General features: G+C 32.0%; 1 protein-coding gene across 7 annotated transcripts in view; it reads left to right on the forward strand.

Moving 5' to 3' along the window:
* The first annotated feature begins 48 nt into the window (after positions 1–48).
* Positions 49–18,438, forward strand: part of LOC148605004 (phospholipid-transporting ATPase VD-like) — a 46,039-nt gene continuing 27,649 nt past the window's right edge. For 3 of the 7 annotated variants that reach the window (XM_088550663.1, XM_088550664.1, XM_088550659.1), the window contains exons 1-4: positions 54–936; positions 1,869–2,076; positions 12,031–12,113; positions 17,793–17,905. In XM_088550663.1, the coding sequence (XP_088406789.1) occupies positions 539–936; positions 1,869–2,076; positions 12,031–12,113; positions 17,793–17,905 (802 nt within the window). In that variant the 5' untranslated portion in view covers positions 54–538. Of the gene's footprint in view, positions 937–1,868; positions 2,077–12,030; positions 12,114–17,792; positions 17,906–18,438 lie in introns of all 7 variants that reach the window. The other 4 variants (XM_088550657.1, XM_088550661.1, XM_088550658.1 and 1 more) reach the window with 3 other exon arrangements.

Raw genomic sequence — 18,438 nt, forward strand, 5'->3', positions numbered from 1 at the left:
TTCAATTGGTCCGAATTAATGAAAAGCTCCAATCGAATTTATCGTCTCTTCTCGTATCTAAGTTGTGGTGACGTAGTTGTGTATGTACACAAAGCAGTTGCGAAAATCGATCGGAAATTCCGTTCTACTTCGGGACATGTGTTTGAAGTAACCCTTAGTGATGCCATACAGAATGGCCAAAACATGGGAAAAGTTCACGGGATGGTAACTCAACCGTAACATTATTGTAAATTGTACCATGACACCTGAAAACTTACGAAATTTAATGATGTCGTAAGTCATGGTTGAAGAAAAAAATGGAATTTCACTGAAATCCTTTACCCGATAATCTGTCAAACATATAGATGGATTTTGAAATGGAATAAGTTCAATGGACATTATTTTATTCTGTGTGTATTATCTTTTTGTAAATTAGTGATGTTCTAAGTTATTTATTTCACGTGTTTAATATTTGCAGGTAACCGGAACCATACCAATTTCTAAAGGATATAACTTGCTTACCCTATACAAGGATTTGCAGACTATTTGATATTACAAAATGGGAAACATATTCGAAAAAACCAACAAATCGGGACCAAAGACACGTATTGTGTGCCCAAACCATGTTCATTCTGATCTGTCGCCTACAGCAAAAACCCATCCAAATCGAACTTTCAAGTCTAATAGAATAAGAACTACAAAATATTCATTAATAACCTTTATACCGAAGAATCTATTTGAACAATTCCATCGATTTGCTAACTTATATTTCATTTTTGTGGTATGTTTAAACTGGGTACCACAAGTTGCTGCATTTGGAAAAGAGATTGCCATGATTCCTGTTATTTTTGTGTTGTGTGTGACTGCATTTAAAGATGCTTATGAGGATTTTAGGAGATATAAATCTGACAAAAGTATAAATCACAAAACATGTAGAGTATATAAACATCATTCCAGGTGAGATATTTCAGAATTTTCACAACAAAGCATATATTGTGTTCACATATGTCTTCTAGTAGTACGCTCATAAACATTTTAATGAAAATTAACATGATGCTGTTTGAAGTTTCAGAGTGCAAATGAACTTGCACAAATCCATTGTCCTGTCAACCTGGGCGAGTGCATTATTTTGGTTTTGTTTGGGAAATCTGCTTAGTACATGTATGTTCCATTTTCCATTTGACAAATCAAAGATTTGAATTTCTTTAAGGATTTGTTGAGTTTGTAGACTTCAAATCTTTTTCTTGAATAAGTTTTCCTGTGGAAATCTAAAATTAAAAAAAAAAATCCCTGAACACTTATGTTCATGTTTTTGTACTTTTTCAATTTTACATGAGATTGAGTGAAGACAATCTTGTATGTTTTGCATTTTGAGCAATAAAGTATAGATTCATTTTTTATCTTGCGACCTTAAATCACATGTGTTTACAACAAATTAAAATAAGACCTAATGGTATAATTGGTAGGTTTAATTTTGATTAGATTGATATACATGTGTATTTACAACATACATTTGTACATGTATGCTCTGGTAATTATGAATTACATGTACATGTGCATTATACAGTGTATACTCTAATACTTACATTTTGTACAATGTACAAAGGAGAAAGTCTTGAAAAATACAGCAGAAAAAAAAAATTAATAGGAGATCATCTTTAACTTTGCATTTGAGATTTTAAAACTTGTTTGTTATAAATTCAAATGTTCAAGTACATGTGGAAAGAAATTGCTTAATTGTTTCTTTATACATATACATATGAAATATGATTTATTGGGGGTAAATGAGCCATGTACATTTTATTACATTATACTACAGAAATTATTATTATGTTAATGTTCATTGTAATCATAAAATATTTACAAACATTCTTGTTATTTTCCGAAAGTGATGGTGATGATAGATATGTTAAAACTGAATGGAAGGATATTTACGCGGGAGATATTGTACATCTATCATGTGACGAGATCATACCAGCTGATATTTTACTTCTTCGGAGCAGCGATGTTCAAGGAATTTGTCACATTGAAACTAGTAATCTTGATGGAGAAACTAACCTCAAACAAAGAATGGTGGTAGAAGGAATAGACTATAAGGTAAACATTTCACATTACCATATACATTATGTACATGTATGGTGGAAGAATAGACTATAAGGTAAACATTTAACATTACCATATACATTATGTACATGTACATGTATGGTAGAAGGAATAGACTATAAGGTAAACATTTAACATTACCATATACATTGTGTATATGTACATGTATGGTAGAAGGAATAGACTATAAGGTAAACATTTAACATTACCATATACGTTATCCTGAATGGAATTTCCACCTAAAGAAATCTCGAAAAGTCCTCAATATAAGTAAATGGAAAATGTGGTACAATGTACTTGTAGGACCTAGATAAATGAATTGAATTCAGGAATTCAGGGCTGTGGCGTCATGTCACAATCCCAATACAATTAAATTTTGAGAGTAAATACTTAATGTTAATTGTTATAGCTAATTTTCATTTTAATTACTTTTAAATGATTTCCTTTAAAATATTAAAAAGGGTAAACAGAATTTAAAAATAATGGCCTAATAAAAGGTTATATATGCATTTCTTTGAAGTCTCAAATACATTTTACTTCCTTAAATCTAGAAAAATATACAACTTTTGGATGAGAAGGTATGATGGACCACTTTAACATGTATTGTGGTATTTAGTACCAGTCATTGCTTTCCATTTGATGTACATGTATATGTAATTGGACATTAAACGTCATATACATTTTTGTATTTGTATGTTGTACTTTTTTTCTTGTATGTGAACATGTAAACTAATATCATAATACATATAGCAACTGTAAACATGTAGGTTTTTAAATTTTAGGTACAAAATATAGCTTATAGTGTGAAGAAGGAACTTAAATTGCAACATGAATTATACAATGAAAGAAAAAAAAATATCATAGTAAATAAATGATTTGCCTGAAAATTATTAAGGTATACATGTATTTGTTCATGAAAGAAAATTTTGCTGGGAATCCTGTATGTTTGGAGGTAAAAATAGGTTTTATAACACATTTGAATTTGAACATACATGTTTTAATTTTTATTTTCTTGAAAGTCATGCATTTTTTTCAAGGTTTATCAAACAAACCACCATGGTGTTATACTTGTTGAATATTGAAAGGACTTCCTACATTTGTATGTAGTTTTAATGGTGTTTTTCCTGTCCAAGTTCCATGATTGCTTTTAACGGTTCATTAACAACATAGCAACCAATTGTTTAACCACATCATATGGCACATGTGAACCTTATGAAATGGTTAATGAAATCATATGTTGTGAAGTGGTTCAAATTAAACTTGAATAAGAATAATGAATTAGTGAACAATAGCCATGTTTAAAAAGGTTAAAAGGAACTAAATACAAATAAAAGATGAATAAAATGTAAAAATATTGAAAAACATATAAAATGGTTAATGATTTGCTAAGTGGACTTCATGGTCTGAAATTGACTACAAATTTTTTTTTGCTTTGAATATACTTGTATATCGGTACATGTACTCGGATACAAAGAAATGGAAGAGTTCAAGTTTCATATACAGTGTACAAAAATATTTCCTGTAAATGTTAATACATTTTCCCCATACATGTACATGTATTCATACAGCTCATATACAGAACTCTATGACTTCTTCTTTTATCAATGTAACATTCATTGTAGCAATTGTATTATTGCGCTTTTATAAATTGAGGATAATGTGTGTCTCACTCTTGTCATCAATGATGGTGTCTTGTATCATTTTCTGAATATAATATTTCATACATGTATGTATAATATATACATTACTTTGTACATGATACCTGTAAAGATCTATGTGTTCTCTGTGTGAAGATTGGTATGTTAAAATTGAATGGAAAGGTATTTATGCAGGAGATATTGTACATCTATCCTGTGATGAGATCTGCCCTGTGATACGAATGTTTCTTAGTCGTTCATTAAAGACCTGTGAGTGGCCTTGGGTTGACATTTTCATCCCGTTGGGGACTCTTTGATATCTATATCATACCTATTTTCATTAAAGAAGATACATATATATTGTCACTTATTTGCTTTTTTTTTTCTTGTTTCCTCATACAGTGTTTGATGAGGGTCAGATGTACATGTACATTTACTAGCCCTGACTGTGGTGTGAGAGTTTCCTCGTCATTCATTGAAGACCTATAGTTGGACTTGAACTGATATTTTTGCTTCACAGTGGGGTTGTTGCCTCTTTGAAACATTCACCATAACTATTCTCATGGCTATAAACTGTTGTCTCTGAGATATTCACCATATCCATTCTCATTATAGCTATAAACTGTTGTCTCTTTTAGATATTCACCATATCTATTCTCATTATACATGTAGCCATAAACTGATGATGAAATTTGGCTATTACTGGACATATGATCAGTTATCATGTATTTGCTTTAGACAATCATCCTTGTCCTGTCTTTATAGAAAACACCTTTAGGTTCTTCTGGAAAAGTGCCGATTTTTCATAACATACATGTATGTGTACTGCCTATTTTTCATAAGATCTTTACATTTTCTGTTTTTTTTGTCAACCTCATTATTTTCCTATGTTTTTACCCAGGACATTATTCCTCAGTCTGTAAGTCCAGCAGACCTTAACAATAAAATATGTATTATATAGACGACTTGCACATTCAGCATTTAACTCAAATCTGATGGAAACTGGTTTATGGTTTCTTATTAGACAAATAAAGGATATTGGATTTGAAGGCTACAAGAACAGTTATATTCGTGTTGAAATACATCTAACATAAAAATATTTGAAATGCCTTTATGATAAATGTATCATTTATAAGTTCCTTGTAATAACAATTGAAGTTTCTGTTCCCTTGGCTCCCATTCTTATGCTGCTGTACCCCAGTTGACCTCTGATATGAACAAATAGCATTTCTAGAACAGAAGTGAATGTGAAAGTCATTTATTGTAACAAACAAGCACTGTCAATAGAAGTAAAAGAGATGATACCATGGTTAAAATGAACAACTTGATGTTAATGATCCGGGGACATAAACAAGACTTACAGTAGACCAGACCAAGCTTAGACAGACCAAGACAGAGACCAGACAAAGACAGACAAGACTAAGATATAGACCAGACCAAGATATAGACTAGACCAAGACATAGACTAGACCAAGACATAGACCAGACCAGGACATAGACCAGACAATGACAAACAAGACCAGATGTAGACCAGACCAAGATATAGACCACACCAGGACATTGACCAGTCAATGACAGACCAGACCAAGATACATCGTGTAGACCTGAGCAAGATGTAGACAAGACTTTGACATAGACAAGACCAAGACATAGACCAGACCAAGATATAGACCAAGACAGACAAGACCAAGGTATAGGCCATACAAAGATATATATCAGGTCGAGGTATAGACCAAGATCAACAAGACCAAGGTATAGGCCATACAAAGATATATATCAGGTCGAGGTATAGACCAAGACAGACAAGACCAAGGTATAGGCCATACAAAGATATATATCAGGTCGAGGTATAGACCAAGATCAACAAGACCAAGGTATAGGCCATACAAAGATATATATCAGGTCGAGGTATAGACCAAGATCAACAAGACCAAGGTATAGGCCATACAAAGATATATATCAGGTCGAGGTATAGACCAAGACAGACAAGACCAAGGTATAGGCCATACAAAGATATATATCAGGTCGAGGTATAGACCAAGACAGACAAGACCAAGGTATAGGCCATACAAAGATATATATCAGGTCGAGGTATAGACCAAGATCAACAAGACCAAGGTATAGGCCATACAAAGATATATATCAGGTCGAGGTATAGACCAAGATCAACAAGACCAAGGTATAGGCCATACAAAGATATATATCAGGTCGAGGTATAGACCAAGATCAACAAGACCAAGGTATAGGCCATACAAAGATATATATCAGGTCGAGGTATAGACCAAGACAGACAAGACCAAGGTATAGGCCATACAAAGATATATATCAGGTCGAGGTATAGACCAAGATCAACAAGACCAAGGTATAGGCCATACAAAGATATATATCAGGTCGAGGTATAGACCAAGACAGACAAGACCAAGGTATAGGCCATACAAAGATATATATCAGGTCGAGGTATAGACCAAGATCAACAAGACCAAGGTATAGGCCATACAAAGATATATATCAGGTCGAGGTATAGACCAAGATCAACAAGACCAAGGTATAGGCCATACAAAGATATATATCAGGTCGAGGTATAGACCAAGACAGACAAGACCAAGGTATAGGCCATACAAAGATATATATCAGGTCGAGGTATAGACCAAGACAGACAAGACCAAGGTATAGGCCATACAAAGATATATATCAGGTCGAGGTATAGACCAAGACAGACAAGACCAAGGTATAGGCCATACAAAGATATATATCAGGTCGAGGTATAGACCAAGATCAACAAGACCAAGGTATAGGCCATACAAAGATATATATCAGGTCGAGGTATAGACCATGACAGACAAGACCAAGGTATAGGCCATACAAAGATATATATCAGGTCGAGGTATAGACCAAGATCAACAAGACCAAGGTATAGGCCATACAAAGATATATATCAGGTCGAGGTATAGACCAAGATCAACAAGACCAAGGTATAGGCCATACAAAGATATATATCAGGTCGAGGTATAGACCAACACAGACAAGACCAAGGTATAGGCCATACAAAGATATGTATCAGGTCGAGGTATAGACCAAGACAGACAAGACCAAGGTATAGGCCATACAAAGATATATATCAGGTCGAGGTATAGACCAAGATCAACAAGACCAAGGTATAGGCCATACAAAGATATATATCAGGTCGAGGTATAGACCAAGACAGACAAGACCAAGGTATAGGCCATACAAAGATATATATCAGGTCGAGGTATAGACCAAGATCAACAAGACCAAGGTATAGGCCATACAAAGATATATATCAGGTCGAGGTATAGACCATGACAGACAAGACCAAGGTATAGGCCATACAAAGATATATATCAGGTCGAGGTATAGACCAAGATCAACAAGACCAAGGTATAGGCCATACAAAGATATATATCAGGTCGAGGTATAGACCAAGATCAACAAGACCAAGGTATAGGCCATACAAAGATATATATCAGGTCGAGGTGTAGACCAAGACAGACAAGACCAAGGTATAGGCCATACAAAGATATGTATCAGGTCGAAGTATAGACCAAGACAGACAAGACCAAGGTATAGGCCATACAAAGATATATATCAGGTCGAGGTATAGACCAAGATCAACAAGACCAAGGTATAGGCCATACAAAGATATATATCAGGTCGAGGTATAGACCAAGATCAACAAGACCAAGGTATAGGCCATACAAAGATATATATCAGGTCGAGGTATAGACCAAGATCAACAAGACCAAGACATAAACAAAACCAAGATATATAGGCAAGAAAACAGACCTAACTGCAAAAACTAAAAAAGTACTATTGTTTGGAATTAAAATTTGAGCCATTTTTAATGATATTCAGAATTTCAAAGGGCCATTCTACAACATTTTTTGTAAGAAAGATCATTTCTGCTGGAATGTGACAAATGCCCCCTTCTAATCTGAATATACATAGAAATTGTAGGTACTAATAGTGTATAGTTATTTAAGATGCTTCAGCCAAGGACATGGTTCCAGTCTTGTGGATGGAGCCCAGGCCTCGGCTTCACAAAAAGTCATAAGTGTGAAATTGATCGTAAATCATGATGTCACAATGCTATTTTAGTTTATGATGTCATTACTTATGATCAACTTGACACTTACGACTATTTGTGAAATCGAGACCTGGAGTATTTTACATTGCTGCCTTACATTGATTGTAGAGTATTGATACATGTTAAATTCTTAACCATAAATACATGTAATATGAAAGTCATGTACATGTAGTTATAAGAACCTGTTTGTGTATAATTTTGATAAAATTTCTACAGGTCATTCAACTGAAAAGCTAGCAAATCCTAAGTGAATGTTTTTATAAAGGTTGGACGTAAGACTAATTTAAATGCAATGATAACAATTTTAAATGATACAGCTCATGTTACAGTTCACTCATTTTCCCTAGTAAGAGTTTACTTGGATTGTTTAAGGCTTATTTTAGGTATCCTTTGGTAGTAGAAAAATAATTTACCAATAACTTTTCACAATAGAGGACATTTTGTACCCATCTGAAATATTTGGAGACAGATTAAAGTTGTATGCCATGTATCATAAATCAAAGTTAAGATGGATTTTTGATAAACTGATTGACCCCTAGGGATAAAACCACAAGAGGTCAAGGATCTTGAATACAGGTACAATATACTGTATTGGATCCTCCTTTGATACTTAGTACCAGTACATGTATAAATACCTGCTGTTCCATTTCTTACATAAACATTGTTAGAATTTTGAATACTAATTGTAATACTGTCATTGAAAGTGGACATATAAAAACTTAAGTTATTTGAATATGTTTGCTTCTATCAGTTTTTTTTTTGTCATATTAAAGTGAAAAATAGCCTTGCCTAACTGTTAAGTTATTATTTCTAAACTTCTTTAAAAAAACAAAATTCTTTCTCTCATTATGATGACCCAATCTTATTGTACATGTATCAGGAACAATAAGTTTCATGTAGACAAATAGGGATAGATTTTCATTGTTGTAAACTTCAGAGCATTTTGAATTTTTAATGTGGCTACAGTGTGATCCCTAGTTGATTGTAGTGTGAATTGATTGTCTGACTTTTGTCTCAATCATCTGTTCACTTCCTGTCTACCAGACCTGGACATTTGTTATACAAGTTAAAATTAGTGTCTGAACATTAGAGGGTGGCGGGGGTGTTACTTCATGTAAATGACTTAAAATTAATGTTAGAACATTAGGAGTGGCAGAGGCCTAGACAACTATCTCATATTGAGTCCAATATATACTTTTTTATAATATTGTATAACAATTTTTTCCTGGTAAGATCATGTTATCCAAAACTGTTTTTATCTTTTCCCTTTTTATGGCCTGTTCCCATTTCTACATGTAAAGTACATGTACAGCGATGTATCTACAAATAGGCACATCTTGAAATGAAAACAAACTGCAAATATGTACTACATTTACAGATATGTAAACTTAAAGTTGTGCATAATGTTGTGGCAGTCTCAACCTCTTAAATTTAAAAAAAAAAGAAATGTCAAACTTTTCAAACTTCCATTAAATTGTCACATGAAAAGGTATGTTACAACAGAATATGAAAGATCTGTTTTGGAAAACAAAGGAATTTGCAAGTTTATTGGTATTTAAAAATCCATAATCTATATGTACATGTACATTGTAGGTCAATCTCTTTGTGTGCTGGTTTTCTGTAAATCCATTTCGGAAACATTCTTTACATAACATGTTTACTTAGCACGTTTTCTGATATTTTGGTAACTTGTCAACGTTCCAAGTTCTACATGCATTATTCAGCAATTTAACTCTTAGAGTTATTTAGTATAATTTACAAAAAAAACTCATAATAAACTACATGGACGTTTACATTTGTAAATTGAAATGAGAATTCTACATGTAGTTCCTAAAGATCTTATTCACAAAATTATCTTTTGAAATAAGATTTTTCAAATGAAATGCATTTATGTATGTAAGTTGATAGACTAGAACATTAATTTTACCAAAAAATAATTATTGTGCCATGATACAAATGTACTGAACTTTAACTGAAGTGTTATGCTTGAATGGTTTTCTTTACTCATATTTATACATGTTTAAAAATTAGTGTGTATGTAATTAGTAATTGGGTGTTAATGCTATCCTACATGTATGTGTTGCTTTTGGAGAGCATATCCTATGGTAATTTTCTACATTTTGTTTTTAAAGATTTTATTTATCAACTGATGTTCAGAATACTTAATTGGCAAGTTTTGGCTTACTACATGTACTTACATTTACATGTAGTTAAACACTACTATTGCAGATAATAGTCAAACATGTCAGAAAAATGGTAGTCATTACCTGTTTCTCTGGGTGAGATGATTTTCGAAAGGTTTTCTTGCACTTTAGATTAATTAAAATTTTCATACTTGTTCACATGTTGATAAGAAATAAATGTATTTTCATAACTGGAACTTTTTTACAGTAGAATTTTTTTTTTAAAGTAAATATGAAGGCACTGAAATCTTCATGGAAAGTTATGTTAGTAAATTGTGCTTGGTGGTCTGTATCTGGAAAGCTTATTTTAATGCCAAACTTTTCTTTAAAGGGCACAAAATCGAAATGAACTCCTGTGAATATATATACATGAATGTTTCCTAGCAAATGCTATGTACATGCATTTACAGTTTCCAGACAAATGCTATGTACATGTATTTACAGTTTCCAGTCAAATGCTATGTACATATATTTACAGTTTCCAGACAAATGCTATGTACATGCATTTACAGTTTCCAGTCAAATGCTATGTACATGTATTTACAGTGTACATGTACCATTGTATTGATATAAATATTTGGACCATAAACTGTAAATTTTATTGTAGAATCAATATTGTTGTTTATGGTGGGTCAAATTACACAACTAAATACAGAAATAACAAATGTTATCAAACAAATTACACATCATTCCATTTGTATAAACTTGGAGCAAAATAGATGACTCAAGCATTATTTTATAAGGTTCTTTTAAGGAAGTAAGATTTCCATACATGTACAAGAAACCTTACAATGTAAAGAAACAAAATCATTGTAACAGCACTAGTGGTTTATTTTGTAAAAATCTATTATTAATACATATTAATCCAATAGCGATAGCTGACAAAAATTGCTGGAAGGGTTAGGGTTTGAAAAAGTAGTACTAGACATATCAACCGGAATTTACATAGAAATATAATACATATAATTGACTTCTTCATAAAATTTAATCCATATTTCCTCATAGATTTTTATACTGGCTTCTGAAGTGCATAGTTGAAATTTAAAAACCATATTTATTACTTGAATTTTATCGAGTTTACCTTTTCAGTAAAAGGTGTATGTAAGGTGTTTAGTATAATGTGTTATTTGATTCGGATTGAAATATGTCTCCTTGACCACTCCCTTGAGTGTCATCTTGCTATTTTTAGAAAGCATTTAAATTTCAATTTTTCTGCTATGTTTATCCTTCAATCCTTAAAATCAGACCATGTGTGTTTTTAGGTTTTCTACCAATCTTGTTAAATCACAACAGATAACAATGTTGTCAAGGGAGTTAAAAGTTCCTATATACTACATGTATCGTATACCTGCAAAAGGTATATTCTTTAGAAAAACTGTAATTTCATACTTCTGTTTATTTTTTGGAGAGATGAAAAGTATTTTCCCTATAGGATCTACATATACATGTTCATATGCATAATTGTCCTGTAAGACATCATGGCAGGGCAATAAAAATGGAAACACACTGTTTGTTCTCAATTCAAATTGATGGCTCCTATTGTGGATATTACATGCACAAACACGCACACAAGCGCATACAAACTTTGTCAGTGGAATCTTAAGAGAAATCAGATTGTTTATAAATCATCAGCTTGGGTAAAAATCTATATATTTGATAAACTATTAAAACCAAGCTTTCGGTAACCTAATCCTGCAATTATGCATATAATGTATATACATGTAATACTGTTTTACTGGTATCTTAGTGTATTTTGTCAATCTGTCATTTCTTCCATCTGTCCGAAACAATTTGGAAAAGCACAAAATTTAATATTTTTTATGGGAGAGTAAAGTACATGCAGAAGAAATCCCCCATTAGTTGTTCCAATTTGACTTTTATAAGCATGATAAAATTTCAGTCTTGTTCCCTCAATAGACAGACATTATTTTTTTAATGAAATGAAATGAGTGTCATGTGACTTGATTATTGTTGTATAGTGTATATTACATCATTTGATCATAGTTCTTGTTTTTTTTTCCAGGGAGAATTCAAGCCAGAAAAATATGTATATGAAACAGAGTGTGACCTTCCAAATGCTGAAATATACAAGTTTACAGGTTTTATGTGAGTACATACATGTATACTTCAGAGACAAGATCAAAACATGGAAATTCTATACTTTCAAAAGAAAGGTTTTTTCTTTTTTTAAATTAAAATCATTTGGTCTTTAATTACATTACTTGTTATATAAAGTGGAAGTCAGTATCATGTGAAATTGACATGAAGCTCAATTCATACATGAATTTCCAGTGTACATGTACTTGGTCACAAAACTAGTTTTATGATTCAGACAAGTCATGTTGAATTTGTATGAAAACTGTGGAAGAAATCTCCCTTTTGTTTCATTATTTTTAGAATTTATTTGCCTGTGTAAACATGTACTTGTATGATGTTTTAGTAACTTGATAACATGTACATCAGATTTCTTTCTATGTTGTACAAATAAAACTGGAGTTTTATATCCATTATATACTTGTACACGTATTGGTTTATATAATTTATGGTCATGACCTCACATGTATGCTATTCTTGAAACAATCAAAACATGTGAATAGGACATTTTGTACTGATTATCTATACTAGATTCATAGGGAAGATCCAGCCACTTCAAAAAGGAGGGGTGCCAGTAAGTGTTCCTCAGAAAAAGGAGATGCTAGGACATTATTTCCCATTGTTTGTCAATTTTATACATGGAAATAACAAATTTTCCATTAAAAAGGAAAGGTGCCAAGTTACTGTCAGCCCCCTGCCCCCTGGATCTGCTACTGTATATATTAAAAATACCCATACATGTGAAGTGAAGCCTGTTTTAACTGCTTTCAAAGGGAATAAAAAAGTTCTTTTAGTTCAAGTGTACTCATGACTTGCGCAGGAACAAAATTGCAGCATATGTTAAATGGAAAATATAAGACTATGCCTAGGACTAAATAATGAAAATCATGCAAATAAAAACCATAAGTTAATCATAAATTATCTTAAGAGCTTCTTATATAACTTTGGTAAAGTTTTTGTATAATTTTGAAAAAAAAACCCAAAAAACTGGTTTTTTTAATATGCACAGAAACACATATTTACATAATGGTAGTCCTAATACAATACCGGTATGTTGCAAATTTTGTGTATGCATTAAGGATCTTTAGAAGATAGCTGGTTCAGACAGGTTTTTGGTGTAGCGTACATACATGTATGTGTATGAAGTACTATTCTCTGTAAGTGTCAGGCAGTGGTTGAAACAATAATTTTTCTTAATTTGGTCTTTTTTGCCTTAAATATATTGAATGCATTGTACATGTAGAAATCAATTAAAATGCTGTATAATAAATTTTTCCTTAAGCATCTGTGACACAGAATACTTTTACTGCTTTTATTGGAAAAATTTCCCACCTTTTTTCCATAGAGCATTTCAAATAAATTTGACCCATTAATATCTTAAAAAATACAAACTTTACAAACACTTTGATTTTTTTTTCTAGAAGCAAAATTTATAAATACTAAAATAATGTAATAAAATTTCTGCATTTTTTTTCTTCATATGCCACACCTATATGGAAAAACCGTTCATTTTAACAGTGTAATTTGACTTACTGCACTATCAGAATCAAGGAAAACAGACAAGATTTTCCATATCATGCTGGACCATTGAGTAACAATTTCATTGAAATGCACTGAAAATGAACATTTCAAAGGCAGATAACTCTGTCTAAAACCTCATTTTTCAAAGATTCTATTGAAAAATATCTGTGTAACGCAAGTGTTGCAGACATTAAATAATGGTCTTTTGTAATAGAGAAATTATCCTCGAGTGATATTACATTATCAGATCGGTTGGGTTTTGACATTTTCGGTTTTTTCCCATTTTGCCTGATTCTTACAAACACTTACACTTAATACTTATTCTATTTTATGAAGAATCTAGACATACACAAAAGTATCTATTAAGATTTTGACTTGTTTCTAGAAAAGCAGAGGGCGCTGGTTTTTAGTGGAGTCTGAGTTGCTCATTTGCTTTTGTTACTTTGTATATGTATTATTTCAGTTACTTTATGTCCTTTGTTGTGTTTGTCTGTTTTCCATGTCTGGTCTTTGTCCCTGGATTACATTCTTTTGATTTTTGCTAGAATCTTGGTTCCCTTGATTACTTTAAAAACATATTCTGTGAAAGTACTTTTTTGTGGGTACCAATTTTCTTTGATTTGGGAAAAATGATCAGTGCGTGGATTCTTGAATTTGTGAATTTTACAACCCTATCATATAAACGAATGGAAAAATTTTCTTTTCGCTGGGAACCAAATTTTATGGTTCACCAAACCCACAAAATCAACGAAAATTGGAACCCAAGGAACAATATTATTTTCACGGTATTTAAAATGTGTCCATGTGCTTATGTACTCAAAGGAAAAATGATTTGCTGTAGTTATGAAAATGAAAGAAAAAGAGTTCAATATCAATGATCATGAACTGGACATTAAAAATATATCCTATCATGTTCTGATTTTCACTACAGGGTTAGTCATAAAATCTAATTTTATTGTATAAAAGCAATCATTTTCCAAATGAGAAAAATGTGATTCTCCTGACTTGCTGTCATGGTCATGTTACTATCACATGACACTTGCCCTTTGGGTTTGTATGTACATATCTATTGATGATGAAGATATTCCAACACAATGGAATAGATTAAATCTTTTAAATATTTTAAAACATGTGGTTGTTGTCAAAATAATGGACTTTTGTAGATCTATACATGTAAATCGATTGTAATTTATGGTGGTTTAGTATATGTTTATCTGGCAATTTAGGGCTTAGACTATTAGGGTCTTTGTTTGAACAAATTTTCAGTCACAGTATGATTGCAATTTCACTTTGATGTAAACTTTCTCATGAATAATCTTGTATAACTTAACTCCCTATACAATATCGCCTGAATATATCTGAAATATTGCCGCTTGGGCGTTAAATCCCAACAATCAATCAATCAACCCTGTACAATGTTCTTGCTTGGATCTGAAAATAGACAGCGACAGGAGAAGGGTACTTAAATATGCTAGATGTATGATAGATCCTCATATTTTTCATATTTTTAAAAGTATATATGGCATTTGAAGGAAAGAGAAGTAATTTACGATGTTTAATAAAAAGTCCTTGCCAGACACTCTTTATTGAATGCTCATCAAAGAACTTTGTAATGCAGGGGTACTCAGTTTGGGCAGAGAGACATGAATCTTTGAACAGTTGAGCATAGCGCTCTCTATTTTTATTTAATGAGGTCATTACAATAGCATAAATTTCTTTGAAAAACATATAAAGGGCTAGTGTACAATGGGATACTAGTATCTGTCACCTGAAAATTTATGAGGTCAAGTTGCTAAGTGGAATTGTAATGGTGTATTAAATATGAACTGCTATATGTAGTGAAATTTCAGGATATGACATAATGATATGCACTTCTGTGGAAGCATGCAAATCATCGATTTGCCTTCTTAAATTACTTAATTGCACAGTGAAACCTCTCTAAACCAAACCCTGAATTAACTGAAAATCTGTCTAAACTGACACTTTTTGAAATTCTTTTGTATCAGTTTTAATGTGTATAAATCGTACACCTGTCCAAACCGACCAAATTTTATAGTCCGAAAGGGGTTCGGTTTAAAGAAGTTTTACTGTATTTGTTTGATAATCTGTAAGGTATCTTATATGATATAGGTTAACAGAGAGACAATTAATAGTGAACAGCTGTTTCAATAGAAACAACATTGATTAGGTAGGCTTGGCTTGTCATTGTAATTTTATCAGTCAATGATACAGTTTTGAATCATTGAAATTGATATCAGGTAGAAGAAAGTGTATTGTGTCAGAAGTTAGGACAATATATATACTCCTATTTTGAGGTTGTATTTTTAAAGATGTATTTTTTCAAAAAAAAATCACAGTGATTTAAGTACTTAGGTCAGAAATAAGGACAAAATGTAATTAGTCATTTGTATCATTTCGAGATTTTTTCGTGTTTTTTTTTTTACATTGGTTAATTTATCTTAATCTAATATGTAGTAGACATTGCCTACAAGCAAGCACAGCATTTTTTGGAACCAGTATTAATCTTTTGTAAATGACATATAATTGTAGGCACATGCATGGGCAGTACTTAGCAGAGAATGTTGAATATTCATATTTATTTTAAATAAAATTATCATTAAAATATATAAATTACCAGTAATATTAAAATTTATATTTGTGTGTGTTATAAACCCCATATGTATTTGTCCATTCACCTAAAATTCTGGCATATTAAAATTAATTGTCCTTTTAAATGAGTGGGACCTTAATGTAAATAGTGTACATACTTCCAGCCCTCTTTTGTTTTTCGTTAGATTTTTAGACATTCAAGAAATCGTTTTAGTTTTAAAAATAATTATTGGGGATATAATTCTTATTTTACATTCTCTCATATCACTGCTGGATGATGATTTTTTGTTCTTATCATTTTGCACTCAGCAGACTTGCAAGTGCATGTTGCTGTAGAGCTCTCTACTCTTGCTATGGCTTTGCTGCGGCATTGCTGCAGCTTGACCTGTGTTCGCTCTCAAGATAGTAAAAGATTGATTTATATAGGTCAATTTTAATTGGTTTGAATTTTTGAACTATTGATCGGTTTCATCATAATACTGCATTGATGCGAAGCAACAAAGTACAAACATTATGTTGAGAAACTAGGACAGAATCACAGAGCTCGCAAAAATTTTTTTTCTGCTGTCGGACATAGGACTGACAAAGGCAAATGTTTTGTCAGTCCCACTGAAAATTTGCTGGTTCCGTGTAATCAGACTTCACAAAATCTTTTTAACGGCTGTCAGTCATGGGACCAGCACAAGAGGTTGAAATGCTACCTGGTAGTCCTACCCAAATTTTACCTGTCAGGACTGGCGATTTTCGCAAACTCTGGAATCACATTCATTTTTACTTTCATGTACAGACTATTGATTACATTTTTTTAAATAGCTGATCCAAAAGGACATGATGTTTGACATTATTTACTATTGTAATGAGTATATTTTGTAATATAACTACAGTGTCAGAAACAGAATCAGAAATAGCTTCAGGTAGGATTGAACTAATCACACCCACCTGTTAGGATGTTAACCTAATTATAGAACATTAACCTGATTTAGAATACAGATTATCCTTATTACAAAGGATTTGTTAGTGCACCTAACTCCACAGTTTTATAATAATAATACTTGTCTCAAAACAATATTGTGTCAGCATTTCATAGCCAGGGAGGGGTTTTTATATACAGATCAGGTTATGTAAAGTCTATTTCATTTTATAGGTACCTTCTAATTTAAATCATTAATATGAAAGAAAAGGTCTTTATTGGTGGTCCAATTACGCCGTCACAAAAAGTTAGTTGGATGAAATTGGGTATATAACTCTTGACATCATAACATTTCCATAAGTAGTGCTGTGATTTATGACTTATTTTGCTCTTCAACTTTGCGTAAGTAGCATGAATTTACCATTCAGTCAAGGAAAGTTGAACCACACGATTGACCTTATCATGTTAACTGTGGGTTATTCAACAAGCATGCATGACATATACTTCTGTGAGGTAGGGCATAATGTAGAACGAAGGAAGTTTCTTCATGGGCATGTATTTTTAGTGTGCTCATTGACTATCCCATAGTCAATTTGAAAGACCAATAGAAATGTGTATTGATTTTTCATGATTTTTCTTTATTTTTGCAGAAAACATGGAACAGATAATAGAAAGAAAGTATCTCTTAATAAAGACAACCTTTTGTTGAGAGGATGTACCATCAGAAATACAGACTTTGTCGAAGGAATGGTTGTTTATGCTGGTAAGTTATAAAACTTTTAAGTACCAGTCCATATAAAATTCAGACACCAACTATAGTAAAGTGATATATGGTGAAGAAAAACCCACCAAACAAACAATGTATTTTCAGAGTACATGTGTTTTACTTTCACATAACAATGATCATTTCTGCATTCAGATCTGCACTTTTTAGAAAATCATACATTCATCTCCCATTAAAATCAACCATATGAAACCAAATCAAGAATGATAACTCTTCCAAAATGCCAATTTCATGTACAATCTATATAATTTTAGTCTCAAAAGAAAATCAAATGGAAAACTAAGACTGGTTGTGTGATCAGTAACTGTTTCTGAACAAGAAGTAAAATTGAATTTGGTGTTTTTTTTTTACATGCATGAATCACCTTCTGTCTGATTATGATATAGACTGCTACTTAAATAGAAAAGCTGAATTCATGGTTTAAATGGTAGATACTGCAACAGTATATGTCATAGAAGTATTTTCAGTACTAATTTCACATTTTATACACCATTTGAATTAGTAAAAAGTTT

This window comes from Perna viridis, chromosome 10 (genome assembly GCF_037379345.1).
Source record: "Perna viridis isolate PV_CMFRI_1.1 ecotype Kerala chromosome 10, ASM3737934v1, whole genome shotgun sequence".
NCBI lineage: Eukaryota > Metazoa > Mollusca > Bivalvia > Mytilida > Mytilidae > Perna > Perna viridis.